Here is a 22842-nt window from a genome sequence, read left to right on the forward strand (position 1 = left end):
CTGTAATTGACTGTCGTTTTCAAGGTCAATAATAAGTCGACACATGCAACGTCACATACAAATTCAGCAGGGTTTTTCCTGCGTACAAAATTTAGAGGCGGCCACCTCCATCTAATTTGCTCACCACCTCCAGCCTGAGCGACTGATATCGCTCAACACAGCGCACCAGCTGTGTTGATTGAGCTCGGCAGCAACGCATTTTGACTGCAGTTGCAGTGTTGCGCCATTATGGAGGCGCTATATCAAAAGCAGTTCACCGGAAAGACCTGAAGCAACAACCGAAGAAGAAACAGCTTTCTTTTTTTTTTAAACTTTAATGTAAAGAAACAAATCAAGGAGCAACCGTTGCACACGCCCATTTCCTGGTTGTCAGCCATCACCAAAGTCATAAAAACACACTATATACAATAAACATTATAGCGTTTTACAACAACCCTGAACTATATTTATAATTTAATATGTACTAGTAGTGGATGAATTTTTAATGATTGAAAATTAATGGCAACTTTGTATTCAGATAATTTCTTATTTCTAGTCCCTGGTCGTAACATGGCTGCAGGAGGGTGGCCGATAATGGTATAGGTCACCGCCACGGGTACAGATACCTTAAAACATGGGTGTCAAACTCCGGTCCTCGAGGGCCGAAATCCTGCAGGTTTTGGAGGTTTCCCTCTTCCAACACATGCTGATTCTAATCAGCAGGATCGTTATCAGGCGTATGCAGAGCTGCCTGATGAGCGGATCATATATCAGCTGTGTGAAGGGAAACATTCAAAACCTGCAGGACTCCGGCCCTCGAGGACCGGAGTTTGACACCTATGCAATAAGACTGGTATTGGCAACGATACCAGGTAGTCACCCTTTATAGTCAGGATGATACCACCTCTGCCTCATTTTGAATCAGGAAAAACCCTGTTAAGGCTTACAATGAATCAGCACTCAGAATGTCTCATTTTCAGTGTGCAATCCCCAGATCTAGATTTAATTTTCCATGTGTACTGTATCTTTTATGAGTGCATCAGAGCCGCCTGAAGAATTGTGGGATGCAGCAATCAATGGCGTTGTTTAGTTTTTGTTTTTTACCGTAATTAGGGGTTTCCCCCTGAGTTTTAATTTTGCACTCCAACTTTCCCCTTCTTTTAAAGAGTCTGCTGGCAGACAGTCACAAAGCAAAAACAGTCGGCATCGTGTTTGTCTAACAGACGAGAACTCCACCATCTTGGACAATGTTTATCTTACTTCTTGTTCCCTCGGAGACTTAGGTGTGTTCTATCACATCCTACACATTTTGACAATTTTCAAAACTTCTCACGCCGCCTACCCAACTCCAGATGCCAGAATCTTAGAACGTTTTTGCAGTACACGGTGACCCAATTATAATTTGTTTTTTCTTTTCTCCCATGCCACATAGTGTGGTGGTGATGAGTCATTATAGTATTCAGCATATTTTCAGTTCTGAATCTGGCCTCAACCAGATCTGCCATTTTAACTACGGTGTCAGTAGACATAGCAGCTTAATCCCACCAATGAGCACAATCAAGACACGAGTAGGCTATTCAATAAAACGATGCACCTCATTGTTTACCTGCGTTACTTTGGAGGGGGTGCCCATGCCGGTTGTTTCTGATGTTGAACAATATCACTAGTGTCAGACGAGGGTCACTTGAAATTATGTGGGACGGATATACAGTAAGTCCATGAATGCAAGCGATTCGCAGGTAGCAAGAAGTTCTGAGACGAGTGTTCAAATTTGGAACTTGTCATAAGTCAACCAATAGATGTGTATAAATCAAGGTTTGGTCTCTATCCCTACTGTACACTTACCACTTGGTTTGTTTCATCTTGTTGCAAGGAAATTATGAACATGCTCAAAATTTCCTTGAAATAAGAAAAACTGTTAAAACTGTTGCGACCGTTCGGCGAACACAGAAATCCACATTCACTACCTTCGCACACAGTCGACCCTAAATGGGCAACGGGCTACAGATTAATTCATACTTGCGCTCAAGACCTTAGAAAATGTACTTAAAAATATAAAGTTGTAAGTTTATATATCAGGATTGTCTCACACGCTACCCAAGACCACCACATTACCAGGTTTTGATTGATAGCAAAATAAGTGTGAGCCAAGGTGGGGGTTTTGTGATGATTCGACTATTTTTAGTGATCCAGTGAATCCCTCGCTCCGGTTAAGTGTGTGGATCAATGCATGGTCAATCCTTTTCTTAAGAGTAAGTATTGATTTGGTTACTCTGGCCGGCCAGCGTCTAATCTCTTGAAATGGAGTGTTGCTTGGTCCGTTGGGAGTCACTGTACCCAACAGTGTGATACAAGGTCCATATCAAACCTAGCCTCCGGAAGACCAGGGATTGAAGGGGTTAATTGGATCGTCCAGTCTAATAATTATCGCAATAAAAAAATTTTTTATTGTTGTATAACAACAAAGAAAATGATTATTTATAGTGATCAAAACTGTCACATAATATTTCTTATTTCCCTTGGTCTTTTTAAATAAAAATAATTTTGGGGTAATCTTGTGGTCAAACATACTACATAAACCTTTCAAGTCATTTTTATTCAAAAAAGGACCACAGAGTAGATGACATCCCAATAATCACGAATCACATTTTCTCAGCGAGACCAGCATTCATGATAATTATTAATTACTGCACGGAAAACATTGCACTCCATTCACTTTGAGAGTATTGCTGAAAAAAATAAATTAGCTAAGCACCACTGCTCGGGTAGGCTAAGTTTACCGTAGTGTGAACGGAGCTACGTCGTGCTGGAAATGATTAATATTTGATGAAGACTAAGTGCGCCGAGGAAACCGCGAGGTTCGCTATGTTATTCGGGAGGCTGTGAGAAAAAGGTCAGATTTGTTTGGTACCACTTGTAGGTCAACACATACTTTAATTCAACCTTTGTTTATGATTAGAGTCAAAGCAAAAGACTCCACCATTATCAGCAAATATTCAATAAATTGACTTATTTAAAGAAATACGAAATTAAGCATAAAGGAAGCTGTTCAATCCTAATTAAAAGTCACTGTAAGCAAACTGAGGTAGAATAGAAGATGACTCGAGTCATTAGCAAAAAATATATATATTTTTAAACCCTGAAAGCAGACGAAGTTTGAGAAAAACCCTTTCCAACAGTGTTACAGCACCACATACTAACACTTATAGTCCATAATTAGACGCATAATCATAGGAAGCATCATTATAAGCCATCTAAATGAACATTCTCCATTTGAAAACTCATCACATTTAGCGGTGATCGTTTTTTTTTTAGTGGCTGCAGAGAAAACCCTGCGCTCCGTCCAAGTATTGACATTCTTCGCTATCTAAAGTCTGCACTTTAGCCTCAAGCATGGCATACTTTTTGCATAGCAAGCTGTACAAGCCGCCTAATACAGCTATGAATACTGAAAAGGTTATTGCCGCCAGGTATGCACCCGTATCCTAAAATGTATATGTCTGGTCTTCCACTTTAAGAGTAAGGACACGAAATAACCTCTTTGGTGTCTAAACTCGAAGGAAGCTTAGCGATCAAAAAAATGTACTGGGGTTTCAGTATTTCTAAAAAAATTTTGAAACAATCCAAAACTTAAAATTTGGAGATACCTGTACGTGCTTATGCTCCAGAGGCGAAATGCAGGCAGCTGTTGAAAACCACAGGCACAGCCAAAACTGTCTGACGCTGCCCTTATTCCCAATATAGAAACACCGCAATGCTCCACTGATGGAAGCACAAGTACGGGAAATTACCAAGGATTTGCTCTCTACGGAGACTTGACTGATTATTCTCAAACAGCAGCCCAGCTGCGGCATAATCCCCTTGATTCAGATAGATTCCTCGATAGCACTGCCATACACGCCGGAACTTTAATAACACAAAACTTCACAGCATTGTTCAGTAGTGCTGGCTCTGGGGTATGAATGATTTACCAGGGGTATAAATGATTTACCAGGGGTCTGTCATTTTCTGGAATAAGAATCGACGAGGAGTGAAAAGCTGACGTGTACAACATACCCAAGTTTCGCTACGATGCGTTTCCTACTGAAGAACAAAAGTCATTTTTAGCGATTATTTCGTGGAATAATATAAAGCAATGTCACTGGTGTATTACTCGTACAATTCATGCCAAAAGATAGTAGCGTTCAAAACTAAATAAAAGGGGCTGTTAAATCTTTCACTGCCGTGGATGTTTATATTTGTCAATTTGAATCAAAGACAACAACTATATTTGTCAAGTATGATTTTGGTCTCTTTCACAGTCGAGTCTAAAAAGTCGGGTGAGTCTGTGCATAAAAATTAGACCCAAAAATTTCTGCCTCCAAACTATAATAATTAAAACCATATTTGCGGCACCTGGAACCAATGTATGGCCACTTCCATTCCTTGTTGACATTTGTTCCTGCAGACGCGCTTTCTGGCAACAAATGTCAATGAAGACAGAATTACCTGAAGAATCGATTGGATTATTCAACAAGATCATTTATTCTAGAAAGAGGAAAATCGTTTTGATTTAAAAGATGTTAGTGCATCGAACAGAACCAAATTGTTCCACTTAGGAAATAAATCGAGACATCAAATCGCCTTTTATTGGACGGAGATGTCTTAGAAGCAAATGGCACTTTTACAGTCCTGACAAATTCATCATTCAAATGGATGTAAAATGACAACAAAATAGTAATTGTGTCACACCCAACTGAGCCGTACCATAATCACACCCTAGTTAATCGTGACAGCCTTAGTTCCATTACAGAAAGGGTTGTCATTTGACTGGATTTCTTTGATAGCCACGAGAGGATAACTGGGTGGTGACGGGACCCGCTCCATCTACATACTTCTGCATGAAAGTCCAGATGGTTGATAGTCATTTAAATAATAAACGCTACGAAGCATCGGCAATATGGCGCAGCATTACATGACATGCGCGGGCAAACCTTCAAAGATAAATCTTTCGAACGTCGCCGTACTGGAGCCTGCATTTAAATTATAACTTTTTTTCCCCTCAGCGATGACCCATAGTCTTTTCCATTTTTCTATTTTCCCCACCGCACAGTGTGTACGACGAAATAGAAAGCAGGCTGACATCGGCTGTCACGCTCAGCCCATTCTGGGGTTTTTTGTTTAGTTTTTTTTGCTCCGCTCCGAGATGACCCACCCTTGTCATCTTTCGCCGCATTAGTGTGACAAAATAGAGAGCAGATTGAAGTGGCAGCATCTGGGCTAGACATGGAATGACAATGAATGGATTTTTTTTCCCTCCCTCATAGTCAGGTGCCCCAGTTTGCTCTTGTACAACTTTTGCGATATAGTGCCGCAACAACATCACCGTTCAGAAGTTGTTGATCGGGAAGATTTTTAGGATTTCAAGGAAGGAAGGTCGATTTTGTGGAATTGATTGCTGAGCATGCACTCAATAGACTAAATGGCGTGTTCTACTTGGCTGCAAACAGCAGAGGCAGTGTTCCTCAATCTAAACTACTCAACTGTGCCGGACAATTGGGCAAAATTTGAGCATTTTCCGTTCCTTCTGATTCTTACTATCTCCAAAAGATTGTCCTGAGCGATTATCCTGTAGTTTTAGGGTGTGTACAAGGCCAAATTTTCGCAACGATATGCCAGTGTATGTGCGGTCAACACAGTGTTGTCACTCACCAAAATAAAAATAACAAGGAGAAGAGTTAGCAATCAATCATAATGTAGAGATGATATAAGATAATGGTTAGCCTATCTTCTTCTATCTATTTGTCTTTTGTATTTTCCAGTAGTCTGGGTGCCCTGTGTTATGTAAAGTCACCAAAAACTACAATGAAAAATGTTTTCCCAATTAGTGGTAGTCGATCTAGGACAGTCAGTTAAAGGCCTAAACCTAGTTGGCAGTCCTTGTCTTTTACAATGCGACCTTGCTTGTTTTTTGTTTGTTTTTTATCATAAGAAGCCTGACAGTGCCGTCAACAAATGAAATAAAAACGAGTCTTATTTCAACAATAAAAACTATATTGACTTTGTTGTGTCGTCGAGGTGTGATAGATGGAGAGAAAAAATTACCACGTACAGTAGGATGTTGTTATGATGCTTTTAAGAAGCACAATGTGAGCATGCTAAGCTGCAATTATCGACAAAGCGTTTGGGTGTGGGAGGTAATAAAAAATGCGGTGTAAAAACGCCCATCCCACGCTAGCTTTGTTCCGGCAGGTCAGAGATGAAACCGAGGCTGTGCGGCGACCGGGAAGAGAGGGGAGAATGCGTAGGCAGCGGAAAAGGGGGTAATGCACGGTCACCGGATTCAAATCTGACAATCAAGCATGAGTTGTTAAAAAAAAAAAAAAAAGGGTCTGTATGAAGTCAATTTTGATTGTGGTAGATCAAGTTTACAACATGCACTAGGGATAGAGATGATTAATCTATTGATAGTTTTGGATTATAAAGAATTTGTCAATCCAACCTCCAAGTTCTGAGGTGATTTTTTTGTTGTTGACATTTATTGTGGAAATACATAAGATTTATGTCTTAAAATTCAATACAAATGTACATTCCAACTTAATCGGAAAAAAAAAAAATCTCTACTTTCACCAATAAAAAATGGGTGGGTTGTGTCAGGAAGGGCACCCGGCATAAAACCAAAGACTAGCAAATGAACGTGTTGTAATACATTTCATCATTGTTCTTTGTTATTCTATTGTCTTACAGGTTCCTGGTAATGTAACTGGAATAATGGATAATACAAACAAACAAGATGAGATTTTGTTCCATCATCTGCAACGGAGCATAAATTAGAAAGACCTTGTCCCGCAATGTCAAATCAATACATAAGACAGATTTGCAGCTTCTTAACCTTTTAAAAGGGGAAAAAAAAGGGGGGGGGGGGAATCTTATGCGGATTAACTGCTCCTTCAACCATTTTTCATTTTCAGAAGAGAAGGTATTAATCTGACAGCCAAGTGAAGCCCAACAAACACAGCACACTTCAAAGCAGCAAGAACCGCTTTCTGGAAAAGGGTCCGGTTCAAACATTTCTTTTTAATTCTTACTTTTAGCAGAGGACAGAAAGACCCGGCTGACGTTTTAAACAATTCTCGTAAGCCCCGAAAATGTGGCGTTGTGTTGTAATGCTCCAAGCAAAACATTTACAGTTTGATACGCTACTTAAGTCTGATTTAGGAGGGCAAGGATAGCAGGTAAAGTGTTAGAATTATTCAAAAACACGCACACACGTCTTTGTTTTTGTCATTGAAATATTTAAAGCAGATTGAGAAAGTATTTCACATTTTCTTCCGCAGTCTTTCACCTCCCACGCGGTGCAAAGTGTGCTCGGTCTGCACCGCGATCGCTTTAAAAAAAAAAAGGCTACTATTAGAAGATAATTAGAAGAAACGCACAACTGCTACTTATGCAAGAGGTAAAACTGACAGCAAAATCGGTGCCCACACACATCGCTCCTAATGGCTGAACGAACGTACCGACTCGAATCAGCATTAAAGGGCCGTGACCCGCCAGAAGGCCCCTTGGTTGTTTGTCCATTAAAGTTTTTGCAGCGGCGTGGAGTGCAGGCACTTTACTTTTTGCTACCTTTGTTGAGGAAAGTGCTTACTTTATCCTTACCTCCTGGCGGGATTGAATTCCCGGGACGCTTATTGAATCGAGAGTGTCCAAGGTCTACAAAACAGTGTGCTTTTGCCAGTGTGGCGCAGTATAAACAAGGTGAGAAAAGGCTACGATGTTGTGCAATAAAGACACGAGCTGCTCCAGCCCAATTTCAACCGCAAAGTAAAGAGGTGAGGGGTAAAAAAAAAAAAAAAAAAATCTCGACTCAGAACCCAACACAGGGTGCTTGAGGGCACTGGATGACTACAAGCCCGCCTCCAGAGGCTGCATGCCCACACCTCAGGCACTTTTTGTGAACTGTGTTGGATCTGTGCAGTTTTGTTTCCCAGAACTGGAAAAGAATGAAGACTGCTTTTTCAACCCATCGGTGACTTTTCTATGGATTTTAACACTCCACTCGTGACACAGACTACAGGCAGGCTATAAATGTATACGTGTCGGGGATAGTGACAGTCTGCACAGGGGGCCTTAGGCCTCACTTCTTTTCACGTTGCAAACCTTCCACCCTGACTGCAACTCACAAGCACCGCGCCTACAAAAGTCATTCGACAACTTCGAGATTGAGGGAAGTGTCTGGGCATAGGTTGGTACAAATTGATTGAATAGCAAAGAGAAGGATCCCGGACAATCTGTTCAGCATCTTGGTTCATACATGGCACATCATTTTTCACTATCAAACATGACGCTGTCTTTTGCATGTAAGGCTTATTCTTTCCTGAGCTGTAGCGTAAAGGTTGAAAGACTTTTCTTTTTTTTTCCCCGGGGGTGTCAACGCCAAGGTGTCGATAGTAGAGGGATATGCCGATTAATCGACCTCAACCTGCAACAGTCATCACAGGAGTGGTCAAGTCGACGTGTTGTCAAGTCGACTGTTGTCTGTTCATCCACTACTAATAGCATCACAAAATATGGAAAAAATTACCTAGCTGGACGCTAATTGCTGCCATGTACTTCAATTACAAATGAGGACACCGGAGGTCAGATCCTGTTAAGATGTACTGCTACAGTTGTGCGATTTCTAACCACATTATTGACTAAACTTCCTTGATGAAAATTAGCAATCAATTTTCAAATCAATTGCTTTTTTTTTGTTATTTTAATTTAGATGTATTGAGCAGATTTCACTCTGCCTCATGGAGTCTGCGTTGGCTTTGCTGCATTTAAATCCATAGCTGACTATTATTCTCAATTAACTCTGATGAGTCCGACGGCAAAATTTGTAGGCTATTACAAAAACCTGTCGCTCTGCCACAAGTCTTACAATCTACCATTTCTGTTCAAGTGAGGTTAGTCTTGGCATCAGCAAAATCAAAACTTAAGACATAGCAAAAATACAAATGTTGAGTGGCAGCTGTCACAGAACAGAACAGAGTCACGATAGCGGAGACGAAAAGACAAGAAGTGAGCACAGACGGGGGCGGGGGGTGTTGGGGGGGGGGAACGCTCCATTTATATTGGAGACAGTCGAGGGCCTGAAGGGTCTCATCAGGAGCAAATTTCCGGCGATGTATTACGAGCTGGAGTGAAGCTTAAAATGAAAGTGGGAAGACGCAAGATCACTCGAGCCTACTGTGCGGCGATAGCGGACGCTATTGTACTCCGTAAAGACATTAATTTCCTCTCCGATAACTACAGCCATAACGGCAGATGCTTTGTTTATGTGGCGGACAGCGAAAATGATGGCCATTGATTCCTTATTCGTTCATTGTCCGGATCATAATTATATCTGTGAACGCTGGGAACAAGTGCCCAATTAGAGCATCTGATGCCGCCCTGTGTCTCCGCCGCATACCAAGATGACGAACGCCAGTTTGACTTCAGGTTGGAATCGTCAACAAAGTATAGATACATTTTCAGTTGGAGGATGAAAACGGGGCGTTTGAGGGTAAGCGCAGTACTTGAAAGATGAAATGTCTCCAACAAGCAAAGGCATTGTGTCTATAGCTTCATCTCAATGACTGAACACAAAGCCATGTGTGTGCTTCGTCCCAGTTGATCGTATTTGTTTGGGATTTTGGGTCTAAGGCTACTCTGTGATGCCGTTGGCACACTTTGACTGTCTTCTAATTGTGCTTCACCTTGTAATGCCACCATTAAAAAATAAAAAATAAAATACATACATCTTAATTCAATTAGATGGATTGCTAGAATGCTTTTCAGCTATCAGCCTGCTTGATGTTCGAATATGAACTCAAATTCGGGACGAAAAACCCCGATTGTAATGAGAAGTTTGCTCTATATTATTTATTTGGTTGTTACCAACATAACGGTGAGATTTATTTAAAAAAAAATCATTTTCAGTATAACACATTTTGTAGAAACTTTATTTGGACGTACGCCGCCATTGTTATTTACGTCGCAAAGCATTCAGAGACGAAGAATGGCGGCTGGCTGTTTGCTGAGCAATGTGAAAGCAAGGTAAGCCTCCGTAGCGTTCCTAAAGGGACGACCAAAACTCTTGAATGCGCCTGGTGAATGACGAGAACACAGCGTGGGGGAGGGTGACTCTCACGATAGCATGTTTCTTTAAGATGCTCTTTTTTTTTTTTTTTTACTACAATCATTCAAAATTCATCCACTAGTAAATATTAAATTGTAAATATAGTACAGCGTTGTTGTAAAACACTATTATATTTATTCAGGGATGTGATTTGACCAAAGTGAAATTATCTGAAAATTTAGCCCGGGGTCTGGGGGCCGCTGGCACCCAGCTAGGTCCAGGGGCAGTGCCCTGGTTGGGGGACAAGGGGGGCAAAGCCCCCCGGAGCTCATGGGTTTTCCGTGTTTTTAAGTACTTTCAATGCACTCACATGACAAAGAAATAGACAAAACAACAGCATAAATTTTCAATGTATATTGAACTATCCCATATAAAATGGCAGTTTTAGTCAACTCAAAATCAGTCACATTCAAAAACATTGGACTGCCTTTGCTTTTAAAAACTATCACTGAGAATATCATCATATCTAACTAATGTGATTACCAAGTTAACACATAAATAATGTTGAAGAGTTCAAATTTCATGAACAAATAATTGTATCATGACCAAATGAAAAGTAACTCATATTAGAGCATACCACAAATGTCTTTGTTATAGCAGAAGATGTTATCTGTCGGAGTCATGTGCATACACAATGAACTACTAGAAAAAAAATAAAAAATAAAAAAAAAAAAAAAAAAAAAAAATCGCAATTTTTTTTTTTTGGGGGGGGGGGATAAAAAAGCGGAATTCCGCGAATTAGCGGAAAAATCACATCCCTGTTTATTGTATATACTGTGTTTTTGTCTTCGATGGCTGGGGCCACCGGTCCTCTGCTTCGCAACCAGGAAGTGGGCGTGTGCAACAGTTGCTCCGTGATCTGATTCTTCTTTAGTACAATAAAGTTTAAATAAAAACAATTAAATAAAAAGTTTCTTCTGTTTATTACGTCAGGTCTTTCCTGTGCACTGCTGTTTATATAGCGCCTCCATAATGGCGCAACGCTGTAACTGCAGTTAAAATACATTGCTCAATCAACAAAGCTAGAGCGCTGCGGCTGTGTTGAGCGCTATCAGTTGCTCAGGCTGGAGGCGGCGAGCAAAACTAGGCGGTGGCGGCCGCCTCCGCATTTTTTACATCGGAAAAACCCTGGCACTGTATTGAGTGAGGGGTTGAGGTGTTTTTATGAATCCCACTTGTTGTACTTCCTGGTTTAGCTCTGTCAGACCAATTTAAACAAAATATTTATATGAATGCATTCACGTCACAAACCTCTCTCAATTAGTTTCTGATGGTCTCAAATGCAACAACGTCTGGCAGCTGTAATTAGACGCCCACGGCAAGTAGGCCGATTCCGAGCGACAGATTGGCGTCCACGCCCACCCACCCCGCGCTCAACCGGCCCCCTCTAGAGATTCGAAGCGGAAGGTGCGTACTTGACATCCCATCAGCAGACGGCTCACTGACAAGTAGGCCGTAAAGGCTTTTCCCTCGCTTTGATTACACTAAGTGCACAGAGGCCAGATGCGACCCGAGCCTGTCATCCGTTGGCTTGCCAACAACGGTCGCCATCGACGGGAGAAGGGGAAGGGAGGGAGAAGGGGCGGGGGCGAGTCGGGTCACTTGGGGTTCCTTCCCCCCTGAGGAATGAAGGCATTGTTCTTCATTACACTTGAAGAGACTGTTGAGGGCTACTGACGGCGAACAAGTCCATTCCCGCACCTGTTTTCCATCACCAGGACTCCTACTGGTTGAGCTGAAAGCCAAATGACACTTTGTACCCAGTGTGCCACTTTGTGACTGCGAGATAAGACAATTTGCATGTCAATTTTGAGCAAAGGCAGAAAAACATCTGGCTTGCGTAAATAGGCATGTCAATATGCCAAATAAGTCCTAGTTTGAAGAAGATGATATTTTTTTAAGCAATTCCATGACAAGACAATTTGCTTGAAGAGATGATTAATCAACAATCAATTCTATCAATTATTAACCCCAGGCGCTCACTTGGAATCACTGCTGATTATTAATAGGGATGGGGCTCCATCTCATACCAAGCACAACCCAAAACAACTCAAAAGCAACTCTACACTTTCATTCGTTAACACCCACGTCACTCACCTATTCAGGCTCCACTTTCTGAAATCATTCACACTCAGTCGTTCACATTTAGAACGACATTTCGACTGACTCAACTTTCAGTTGCAGCTACTCTCAGCTTTGCTTAAATTGCTTCAAGAAGATGAACCAAATCAACCCACATTCCCACCCAATTTCTGACGACCATTTAATCAACCATCCCTATTAAAGACAAGCGCGACATCAAACTTTGAACTTCCACTTGTCACTTCCCACAAGACTCCACAATTAAAATCTCCCAAGATTTCTTCAAGGAGTGTTTTTAGATGCTTAAGTTATCCTTCAACTCAAGACTCAGCCATCCATATAACTACATCAGATATTACTCCCACTGGGCATTTTGCACAGCTCTTTAAATTTTAAACCGCCAAATATTTAATTAATCAGTCCTTTCATCTTGAGTTGACGGTTGTTATATTTTTTTTTTCACCCTGATATGACCCCATTAGATATCAAAACCAAGCATCCTATTTACTGTGTCAAAAAAGTGTTTGATGACACTAATTAGATTAATTGCATAGAAGAATATGTGACAACTAAGTTCAATTTTTTGTAGGAACATGTTAACAGCGCAATGCTATTGAGATACAAATATGTGTACTATGTCTGTATGGCAGACATAACTTAAATAACCCAACACAATCTCGCGATATCAGGTCATTTAAAATGGCCGACTCAAACACAAATTGGCTATCACTATTCTGAGCTAACAACAGCCAACTACACTCTCATTGCCGACACCCACGTCACTCACCAGACAAATTACAGTGTAGAATGTGAGGATGGCGAACCTGAGTGGATGAAAACAATGTGTGCAACTCAAGGACAAATTTGAATTAGCACTGTTGTTTAACATTACAAAATAAATGATAAATCGGCAGAATAATCTTTTCTAAAAAAATTTTTTTTTCGATAGTTGCAGCCCTACTGCGCAATCTAAAGAATGCATACAAACAACAGATGTATTTATTTTTCAAATATCTCTCTACAAAACACACAAGCTCGATATAATATTGGAAATTGCTGTCATGGCCGTACAGTTCTAAATATTTGGATCAGGACCAAACTCCCTGAATCTGACGAAAGAACCATGTTTTATTCACCAAGATATTATGCAAAACATGGCCTTTTTGCTCACAATGTTAACAAATCTCACAATTCAGAAGTATGAAAATTCTGGATCTGCACCAAATTGTAATGGGTTCTTCTCTGCCCATGCTCCACCTTTAAACAAAGTTTAGCCTCCTTGGCAAAAAGGGAACATAAAGATAGCAGTGATTTGATCACATCCAGTGGATGCGATCCCCCGACTAAGTTTATATTGGCTTGCGTGCCCAAATGTAACTGAAGCTTAATAACTCTTCATGCGTATTTGCGGTGGTAGGGGTAACATCCGACAAAGCGTGTCAGCATTGGCCAGGGTAAATAATTAATATGCTTTGTACAAATGCCGCCCGTGCTTTGTCTCAGCCATTGCAATGAAGCTGGAGTCAAAAACTTGCTATAGTCCAAAAACAACATGGATTTGTGCGCACTCAGCATAAACGCCATAACCAGGCGGTAGTGCTTTCACGGATAAAAGCGACGTTCTGGATTAAGATGCCCGTATAATCCGCAACGGCACCAACGTCTGCCATCCTACAACATTAAAAGGCACTACCTCAGCATAAAAAGGGTTTACACAAAGAGCAGTGTCAAGTTTCTACAAGACCGCTCGAAACTTATTTATTGCTTTAAATAGCATAAAATGAGCATGTGTTGCCGGGCGCTCATATAGTCCATGTGCCGCAGCTTGCCCACCACCCTGGCCTAACTGCCTTGCCGAAATCGTCCCAACAAAGCCAGTTTCCTACTTGCAACATGATTGTGTAAATGATGTGAACGTGTTGCCAGTGTGATGGCGATGGGTGGTGGGGGAGTGAGGGTGCGTCGCCTGCTGTTTCTCCATCACATCTCCATGGCAATGTGAGATGGAAAAGCCTGAAACCAAGCAGCGCAAGGCTCCAAACAAAAAAAAAACACAACAGCCAACAAAATACTGTACATAGAAAGTTCACCCCAAACCATCCCAGAACATTTCCAACTCACTATTATGTCAGTAGAAGGGGACAGTGACGCCCCCTCCTCCCCTTAAGTCTGCTGCATACCCAGAAGATGACCGACCTGAACCCCGTTAACAATCCTACGCACATCCACATTAACCCCTTCCCCGTGGGGTACACAAGCATATTTAAGACCACTTCAAGACACGATTCCGTATTTTAACACATCGTTGCCAATTCGGCGTGTGTGTACAACACCGAAGGACGAAAGTTATTCGCATTTTAACTTTGAAAACGCGGTGTAACCAGCAGTGGAACCAGTGAGATGGAATAAGCTTCGCGGTTTTGCGCGACTTCTAAAACATAGAAAAATACAACGCAAAAGACGGAATACGTGAAGTGATTTGAGAGTTATTTGCACTCGAAAGCCTTAAATCAGCTATTCGAGTGAGGCACTTGAGCATTTTGGTTTTATTGCCGTGATTTACAACAGAGTCAAGTGGACCGCAACTCCCAAAACGTGACCATGTGCGACATCTTTTCTTTTTTTCCTTAACGACACACACAATGCGACACATCAGAGTTCCCATCGGTGGCAATCAAGCTGTCCAAAAGTGACGCAAAGGGGGGGCAAAGCAAAATCTCCATATAAGCAATAAGTCCAACTTTACGAACAGTCGGCGTCCGTACATCCACTGCTCATCTTGGTTACGAGCCTCGAGAAAAAAAAAAAAAAAAAAGCTGGAAAAATGCTGATTAATACGCTTCAAAATCCACACGCATCAAAATGGAGGGAAAGTACATAGTCCACAAAAGCCTGCCGGTCAACGAGGAGAACCTACCTTGGGGAAGAGCCGCCTGAAAGATGAATAAAAAGAGAATAGTCGCCAGAGAGACGCAGCCTGCGTTCGCCATGTTGGACACCTGCTTCAGTTATGGTGGCGCTAAGCGGCTTCACCGGAGAACCCCCCTCTCGCACCCCACCCCCCAATCACGCTCCCCACTCGCTGCTTTCCCCGCCTTCCCTCCGCTGGACTCCGCTAATAAGATGCTAGATGATTCTATGGACGCCGTTAAAAAAAAAAAAGCGAGTTTATTTCCATAGACCTTGAATATGGGAGAAAATGTGCACAAGGAGTAAAACTAGAGTTCGGGACTAGAGTCCCGAAGAGCTAATTATCTCGAAAAAAAATCTTATTTTGTTTTCTACATACTGTATTTTATGCATTTAACCAGTTTGCATCTACAGACGCTCCCCTACTTACGAACATTCGAGTTACGAACAACGGTACATACGAACATTTCTGCGCGTACAGTATGTCGAAAAATGTTCGGAAAGAAATACTGTAAGTTAGATTTTGTATTGCGCGTAGTGCTTCTTTCCGCCGCTAATACCGACGAGTGGCGCTGTGAGAGCTCATTGGAGGCTGAGCAACGTGGCGAGGAGGAGGAGGAAGAAACGCCGTCCCCATGAAGCAGGAAATAACTTTTGAAGCCGATTCCAGCGACGACGAAGAATCTCTCATGATATAAAATCCTCCTCTTCCTCCTCCTCCATCATCTCCTTAAGCATCGAGTACATCTTCCAAAAGTAAGTTAAACTTCATTTTATTTATCTTATTACGTACATGTACATACTGTGTGTGTGCCTTTCGCTCTCTCTCTCTAACATACGTAGGTATTCTCTCCATTTTATTAAAAGTTTTTTTCAGTACAAACCAATGCAGGTTACTTGTACAAGCCTTAAACATACTTATATAAACCTTCAATATACTTATATAGGCTTTAAACATAAATTATAATACAAAATATAGCACTGAAGCAACTTACGAACAAATTCACCTTACGAACGATCGTCCGGAACGTAACTCGTTCGTAAGGTGGGGAGCGTCTGTATTGACAATTTCGAACATCCGGGCATTTCTGATATTTCCGCAATGCTAATGCTTCCTTTACAAAGTAAAAACAAATGGAATATTGTATTGCTTTTGCCCGTGACTTGCATACAAACTAGGCAGATTGTTAAAAGTAGTCAAATATTTTGAAATCTCTTCCACACTCATGTACACACACATGGAGCAAGATGAAATAAAATTGTTAAAATGCTTTAGAAAAAATGAAAAGTAACTCAAACTACATTTTAAATTTACCAAACTATAATGATAGCAAAAATGGTTTTGTTTTTATCTTTGGAAATTAATTTAATACATGAGCGTTTGGGGTTAGTTTAAATGTATTGTATTTAGTTCTGTAACATGGGCGGAGTGACGGGGGCCCAGGAGTGGCTGTGGCCACCCATGTCACTCTCTGTTCACCCCAACACCAAAGGGGACATTTTGATATTGTTTTTTATTTTATTTTTTTGAGGGGTGGATTTTTTTTCTGTTATTGTTCTGGATATATGTTAATTAAATTTCATGAAACTCTGACTGTAGATGTTATGATAAAAAAAAATGTCATCCTTTTTCATTCAATGAAAAATTTCTGACGTGTTGGCCATCGGGATGTTCGGGAAAACTCCTGTGTCAAGTAATGCAGACCCTTCTTGAGGACAACCAAACTGGTAAAATGGGCTTCAAAAAATCTACAAGGTAAAAAACAAACAAACATCACAATGCATGGGGGAAAAAAGTAAAGGAGCTACTCTCAAGCATCCTCAGGATTAAACAGAGCAAGCGTACCTTGCCTATTCTGTCATGATGTGATCAACATTGCCATCTATTGGCCTTGTTGCTCACCAGGCGCAAGTCAAAGCAAAACCTTGTCCAGATGGTTGGCAGCAGTGGTACGAATACTTGAAACAATGAACAGTCACACAGAAATGAGCTCATTTAGATAAATATAGTGTAGTGTAGTAAAAGCCAGAGCACACCGTAGACCCAAGCTGCCACCAGGAGGAAAGATGGCCTTGGGATTCTATGAACAATGGTCACAGTATATCTAAGGGACACAGTGTCTTTCTTTTCTACATTTATATGCATCCCAAATGCTGCTTAATTAAGAAAAACATAAAATTGTATGAAATTAATGCTAATTTTCTACTCTTCTAATTTCCCATTCTTGATCATAAAATGGCCACAAGAGGACCAGTATCATTCAACCGTCGTGTCTACAAACCCAAAGAACATTGTGAGAACATAAAAAAATGGATTGGCGCTGGATTGGCTGGCAACGAGTTCAGGGTGTAGCCCGCCTACTGCCCGAAGCCAGCTGGGATAGGCTCCAGCACCCCCCCACCGCGACTACTAAGCGGTAAAGAAAATGGATGGATGGAAATTTAAAACTTTTGAGAGTATTGGGAGATTTTTAAAGTCATTTTGAGAAAATTCCTATTTTTTTTAATTATTTGAGAAAATGCATTCATAATATATATATATATTTTTAATTTGATTCATTTATCTTTTTGCCGTAATCTTGACGTTGTAGTACTGTATTCTGACAAAAACATTTTGAGATCTTCCTATGGAGCTTTGGTTTGTGCACATTTCATATTTTTCGAACAAAAGACTTTTTTCCTGAATGTAAAGTTTACGTTCTCTTTCCTCAGCAGCAGCAGCCTGTAACAACGTGTCTCTAGTTTTGCACAGAAGGCCTTCATGCCCCCAATCAGCCTTTTTTTTTTTATTCCCCAAAAGTATCCAGGTGCATACAAAGGTGCACACAGCTGTCAAAATCTGCCATTGTGATTTACAAAAGCTCCTTATGCCTGGTCCCGGCTAGGAAAATTCTATTTTTAAACATCTGTTTAACAGGCAACAACGTTGTGCAAGAAAGTTGTTTGCGCATTTCTGCATCGCCGCTACACGTGCGCTTTGGAGATAAGATTGCTATCACACGCATGGCGTCGTTTGAATCCTTGATGTCGCGGCGCTACATTTGCGCGTGAAGGGCAATTCAGATAAAATGATCCGTCTTTTATCTGACACGGGGATGAAGGAAATGATTTTTCATTTATGGAATGAAACATGGACGAGCATTCGCTAATGTTTAGACAGGCGTTAACCTGCAAGAAGACAAACATATCATCAATGTGAGGAAAATGCCAGTAATAATTAAGCCATGGAAACTCAAAGTGGGGTAACTCTATTTTTGTCACTTCTCAAGAGAGTGATTTAAAATGTTATGGGGATGTGATAATATCTGGGGGATTTATATCTTGGTGATTTCTTCTGGATACTTTACAGAAATTGTGGTTTCCCTCTTTTGGCGTTTGCTCTAATATATAAATATATATATATATATATATATATTTAGCAATTAGCATGCTGTCGTCATCTTCAGTTCATAATATGGATCTCAGTCAGTATCATCTTGGTGTCCTAAACGCTAAGAAACAAACAAGGAAAGAACAAAAAAAAAAAAAAAACAGCCGTCAAATCTATAATCTATACTTATGAAATAACCCTGTTAATTAAATCTTTTTTGGTAAAAAAAAAAAAAGTTAGCTACATGACATCAAGCTATTTGCTATAGCTAAGTTTAGTAGTGACCAGTTAGCATAAAAGCTAGGCATGTACTTTTGATCAAAAACTGTACCAATAACATTGATTTTCAAACAAATTGTACTTACTGTAGTTAGAGTAATACTAAAATGTACTATTCAAATATATGTTCATTTAATTGTAAAGGATTTATTAAGAAATATGTGCAAGTATCTGTAACAGCGCTGCGCCAAAATACGGCATGGCAAAACATCTAAAAATGTAAAGATGCCTCAGTTGTCGTCAAATACTGAAATGACCCTTATACAAGTATGCACATTTCAATTATTGCATCTGAAGAAAATAACAACCTCTCTCATGTTGTCCTCTGTCGGTTCATTGACATTCCCGGCAGTTTATTGTGATTTCCTATTCAGGCCTTTGATGTGGTCCAGATTTAAAAATTCTGTTTGTGAACCGTCCATACCTTTGGTCTTTCAAGAGCTTGGCAGGATCGGAGGCTGACAAGCCAAGTGATGACTACAAAACCCCCCCCCCACCCCATACCCCTCACCACCACCACAATTCCACCCCGCCCACCCGAAAAGAAAAGAGTCATGGGTAGCGAGCGGCTCAGGAAGTTCAAAGAAGCTCTCCTCATCATAACGTGGGCTGTTGCCAGGGCGCTGATGAGAATAATAACACATCGCACCGCGATGAAGTCCTCACAAAACACATCCGGGATTGAGATGTGATAAAAACAAGGTTAACATTGAGACTTTTATTTTTGTTCAATTTTGACCCAAAGGCTGTTTTGTATGGTGATTTCCTGCTATTTCACATAATTGCGTGAACACGCCAAGTGCAAAGTAGAAAGGACGCAATTCCTCGGAAAGTGGCAAGGGAGGTTCAAAAGATGTGCCAGTTTGAAGATTGGCGCTGTGAAGAGATTTCTGAAGATTTAGGGGAGGGGGGGGGGCGCTTTTTGCATGGAGACGACTTAAATCTGACACAGAAGTTTCACTAAAATAAGCATTGTCCACAATCACGGAGCAATTATAGTTAGTAGGGGTGTGAATTGCCTCGTACCTGGCGATTCGATTCGTATCACGATTCATAGGTCACGATTCGATTCAATACCGATTAATCCCGATACGAATCTATAAATTGATTATTGCGATTATTTATTTTTTTTACTCAAATTTAGAAAATACTAATCAGTAAACTTGTACATATACACTGGAAGATTTGTATGAAAATGTATTTATTTATCTGAAAAAACAAGCTTATAACTGAGCCACTGCTTTTAACAAACAGGTTGCGGTCTGTTTCATGTTTGAACAGCACTGACATAAAATATTAAGGCTTAATGCTCCATTAATATAACATTCTTCCATGCTTAATGTGTTAATCCTAACCCTAAATAAGACGTTTTGTTGAATATTCCCATAAAAAAAATTATGTTTAAAAATCGATTTGGCCGCATATCGAATTGATTCGAGAATTGGGCGCTGTAATATTGTGATATATCGCCGAATCAATTTTTTCTAACACCCCTAATAGTTACTGTATTTTTCTTTTTCTAAATTAATCAATTTAAGGGGGTCAACATGCTGAAAAACCCACCAATTTTAGAAACTTAAATAACAGTAACTACTGAAAACAGTTTCACACGCCTAGCCTAACTGCCCTGCAGAAATCAGTTAGGACGCAACAAAGAATTTGTTTTTTGGGTACTAATCTCTGAACAAAAATTGCGATATAAAGCCCGTAATATAGGCATTTTTTATCCAAATACAAATCCGCGATATAATGAACCTGCAAAGTACTAAGGGTATACCAAAGCCAGAAATAGCCCTTTTCGCATCGCAAAACTTGGTTGAGGCACACTTCGATGCTACCTACCAACTAGCTAGAAATGATCTTTGACTGGCTACCGCTGCGGCGGCTAAAACACGTTGTGGAGTGGCGCTGAAATCAGTAAATCATCGCCTCAGTGGCGACGAATAAGTTACATTTCTACCAAGTATCGTTCTGACGAAGGAAGAAGCCATGCTAATTGCTGCGCTAAGCTAAGACTGACACTAGCTAGCACATTTAACACCCGAATTGTGCTTGGGTGATCGAGTCCACTTTTCACAGACGTCTGTCGGGAAGCACGATAAAGCAGAGAACAGCCGCACAGAAAAAAATATATTTTGAGCTAAACTGTAAACTGAAGGGCGACGCTTAATTGCTATGCTTGTTTTTCATCTGTGGTCGGAGCGTGGTGTCAATGTTTGAAAATGGTAAAGACCTATATTGGCATATCTTCCATATCTGCCCACCATTTTAAATTCACCTGCATTTTCTCTCGAGACTGGACATTCAAAATAAGTTTTGTAACTATAGAGTTGCCAAGAGCTTGTTTTTTTTTTTTTTTTTTTCGGAGAGTGCATTTCAAAATGTAACACGAGCCCAAACTTGTAGATTGTTTACTCCAAATCAAATGCTGATTTGCATGAGTAGTGCGGGCAAAATCAATAAGAAAGCTGGGAGATTTCATTAAGGGCCGACTTCCTCGCAAAAGCGGCACTCATCCGGCAAGGTGTCGGGACCCTGTAGTCGATTGCAGGCGGGAATTTAGAACATTATTATGGGTTCAGGGGTCACATTGTACATGGCTGATCCCGTCTGCTGGGACTCCCTTTAATCTCTTTCCTTATTTATTTATTTCTGGTGTGCTGATTGCATCGTTCCACTTTTATTAAGCGCGCCGCAAGAGACTGAGGAGCTTGATGCATTCGCTATTAACATTCATTTTGTATTTCACAAACTAACCTACAACCACGCAATCCAGATCAATTAGTTGTGCGGTCGTTAGTCTGTGAATCATTTGTTCATTTTCACCACGTCTTGAAACAATTGCGGCAGAAATGGAGTGCACTACATGGCTACAACCAGCAGGGGCACTGTTTGTTTTGTTTTTTCTGGAGAGCTCAGTATTGTTCATTCGGTAATTTTACCGATTTGACATGTCATCATCATTGCTCTCTCTTTTTTTTTAAATTTTTTTATTTTGTATGTGGGTGAGTATGTGTATGTGCGTGCTTGTGAGTGTGTATTCATTAGTTCACCTAAAACCTATTAAAAAATCCCATACCGTTCACCTAAACCGAACACTTCCAGCCAGAGTCGTGAGGCCGTCAGGAGACCCGAGGAAGGACCAAAGAAAAGAAAGGAAAGTGGAAATCCAGCACCGACCCGACACCACCCCACCACCCACCGGGCCACCAACCAGAGCCCTTCACCAAACCCAGAAACATCTCAATTCCAATGAACCGGGGAGACCTCAAGAGACCAAAGGAGAGACTGAGGAAAGGAAGGAAGGACAGAAGCGGAGTGACACCAGCCTCCACCAGCAGGGGCACTGTTGAGTCACACTCGACATGCAACATGACATCAGCTATGGTGCTAATTAACCAACTAACTGCCCCCACGCCGAGTGTCACAACCCATAGATATAAGCTACACTAGCCTTATTTTAACAAAAACCTGACTCAGCATTGGTCCGGCAATAAATGCGTCTCATTTGGATGAAACAGGCTAATTTTTGTAAGACAGTAAATAGAGTGAAAGCTTTGTTATATTTTTTGATGAATTAGTGGTGTTTCTTTTATTTATTTTTATTTTTTTCTGGGGAGCTCAGTATTGTTCATTCGGTAATTTTACCAATTTGACAGGTCATCATCATTGCTCTCTTTTTTTTTTTCTTCTTTTTTTTAAATTAGGTGGCGTTTCGACAAAAACGCTAATCAAAGCTTGTAGCTTTGCAGAATAGATCTACTCTAAATATTCATTTAAAACAAAACCCTGAAACAATTTCCATTACGGAACTTCTTATGGGCAAAATGACCTCGGAACCACCATAACCCGAGCTACGAGACCAATCCGAAGCGTTTAAAAAAATATTGGACATGACTAACGTGTATGTAAAAACATTAAAAGTCAGTGCATGGCCATTCCTTGTTTGTGGGAAACGTTTGCGAGGCTTCTCGTCCTTGTCCTTGACAGAGATACCATAATTGAATATGTGATTGCATATAAAGTGCATTACTTTGCCAGTCGTTGCCTCAGTGTTTGTGACCTTGTGTGTAAAAACAGC

The 22842-nt window shown here is 40.7% G+C and overlaps 2 protein-coding genes across 7 annotated transcripts in view; one reads left to right on the forward strand and one right to left on the reverse strand.

Annotated features, from left to right (window-relative positions):
* cadm1a (cell adhesion molecule 1a) overlaps nucleotides 1-15261 on the reverse strand; it is a 283504-nt gene extending 268243 nt beyond the window's left edge. For all 6 annotated transcript variants that reach the window (XM_077546895.1, XM_077546894.1, XM_077546893.1 and 3 more), the window contains exon 1: nucleotides 15120-15261. In XM_077546895.1, coding sequence (XP_077403021.1) covers nucleotides 15120-15192 — 73 coding nt within the window. In that variant the 5' untranslated portion in view covers nucleotides 15193-15261. The remainder of the gene's footprint in view (nucleotides 1-15119) is intronic.
* Nucleotides 15262-15763: 502 nt separating this feature from the next.
* The window catches only part of ncam1a (neural cell adhesion molecule 1a), a 252964-nt gene continuing 245885 nt past the window's right edge, over nucleotides 15764-22842 (forward strand). The window contains exon 1 of the mRNA XM_077546414.1: nucleotides 15764-15868. The gene's annotated coding sequence lies outside the window, so the exon portion shown is untranslated. The remainder of the gene's footprint in view (nucleotides 15869-22842) is intronic.

The sequence above is a fragment of the Vanacampus margaritifer genome, chromosome 16 (genome assembly GCF_051991255.1).
Source record: "Vanacampus margaritifer isolate UIUO_Vmar chromosome 16, RoL_Vmar_1.0, whole genome shotgun sequence".
In the NCBI taxonomy this organism is placed as follows: domain Eukaryota; kingdom Metazoa; phylum Chordata; class Actinopteri; order Syngnathiformes; family Syngnathidae; genus Vanacampus; species Vanacampus margaritifer.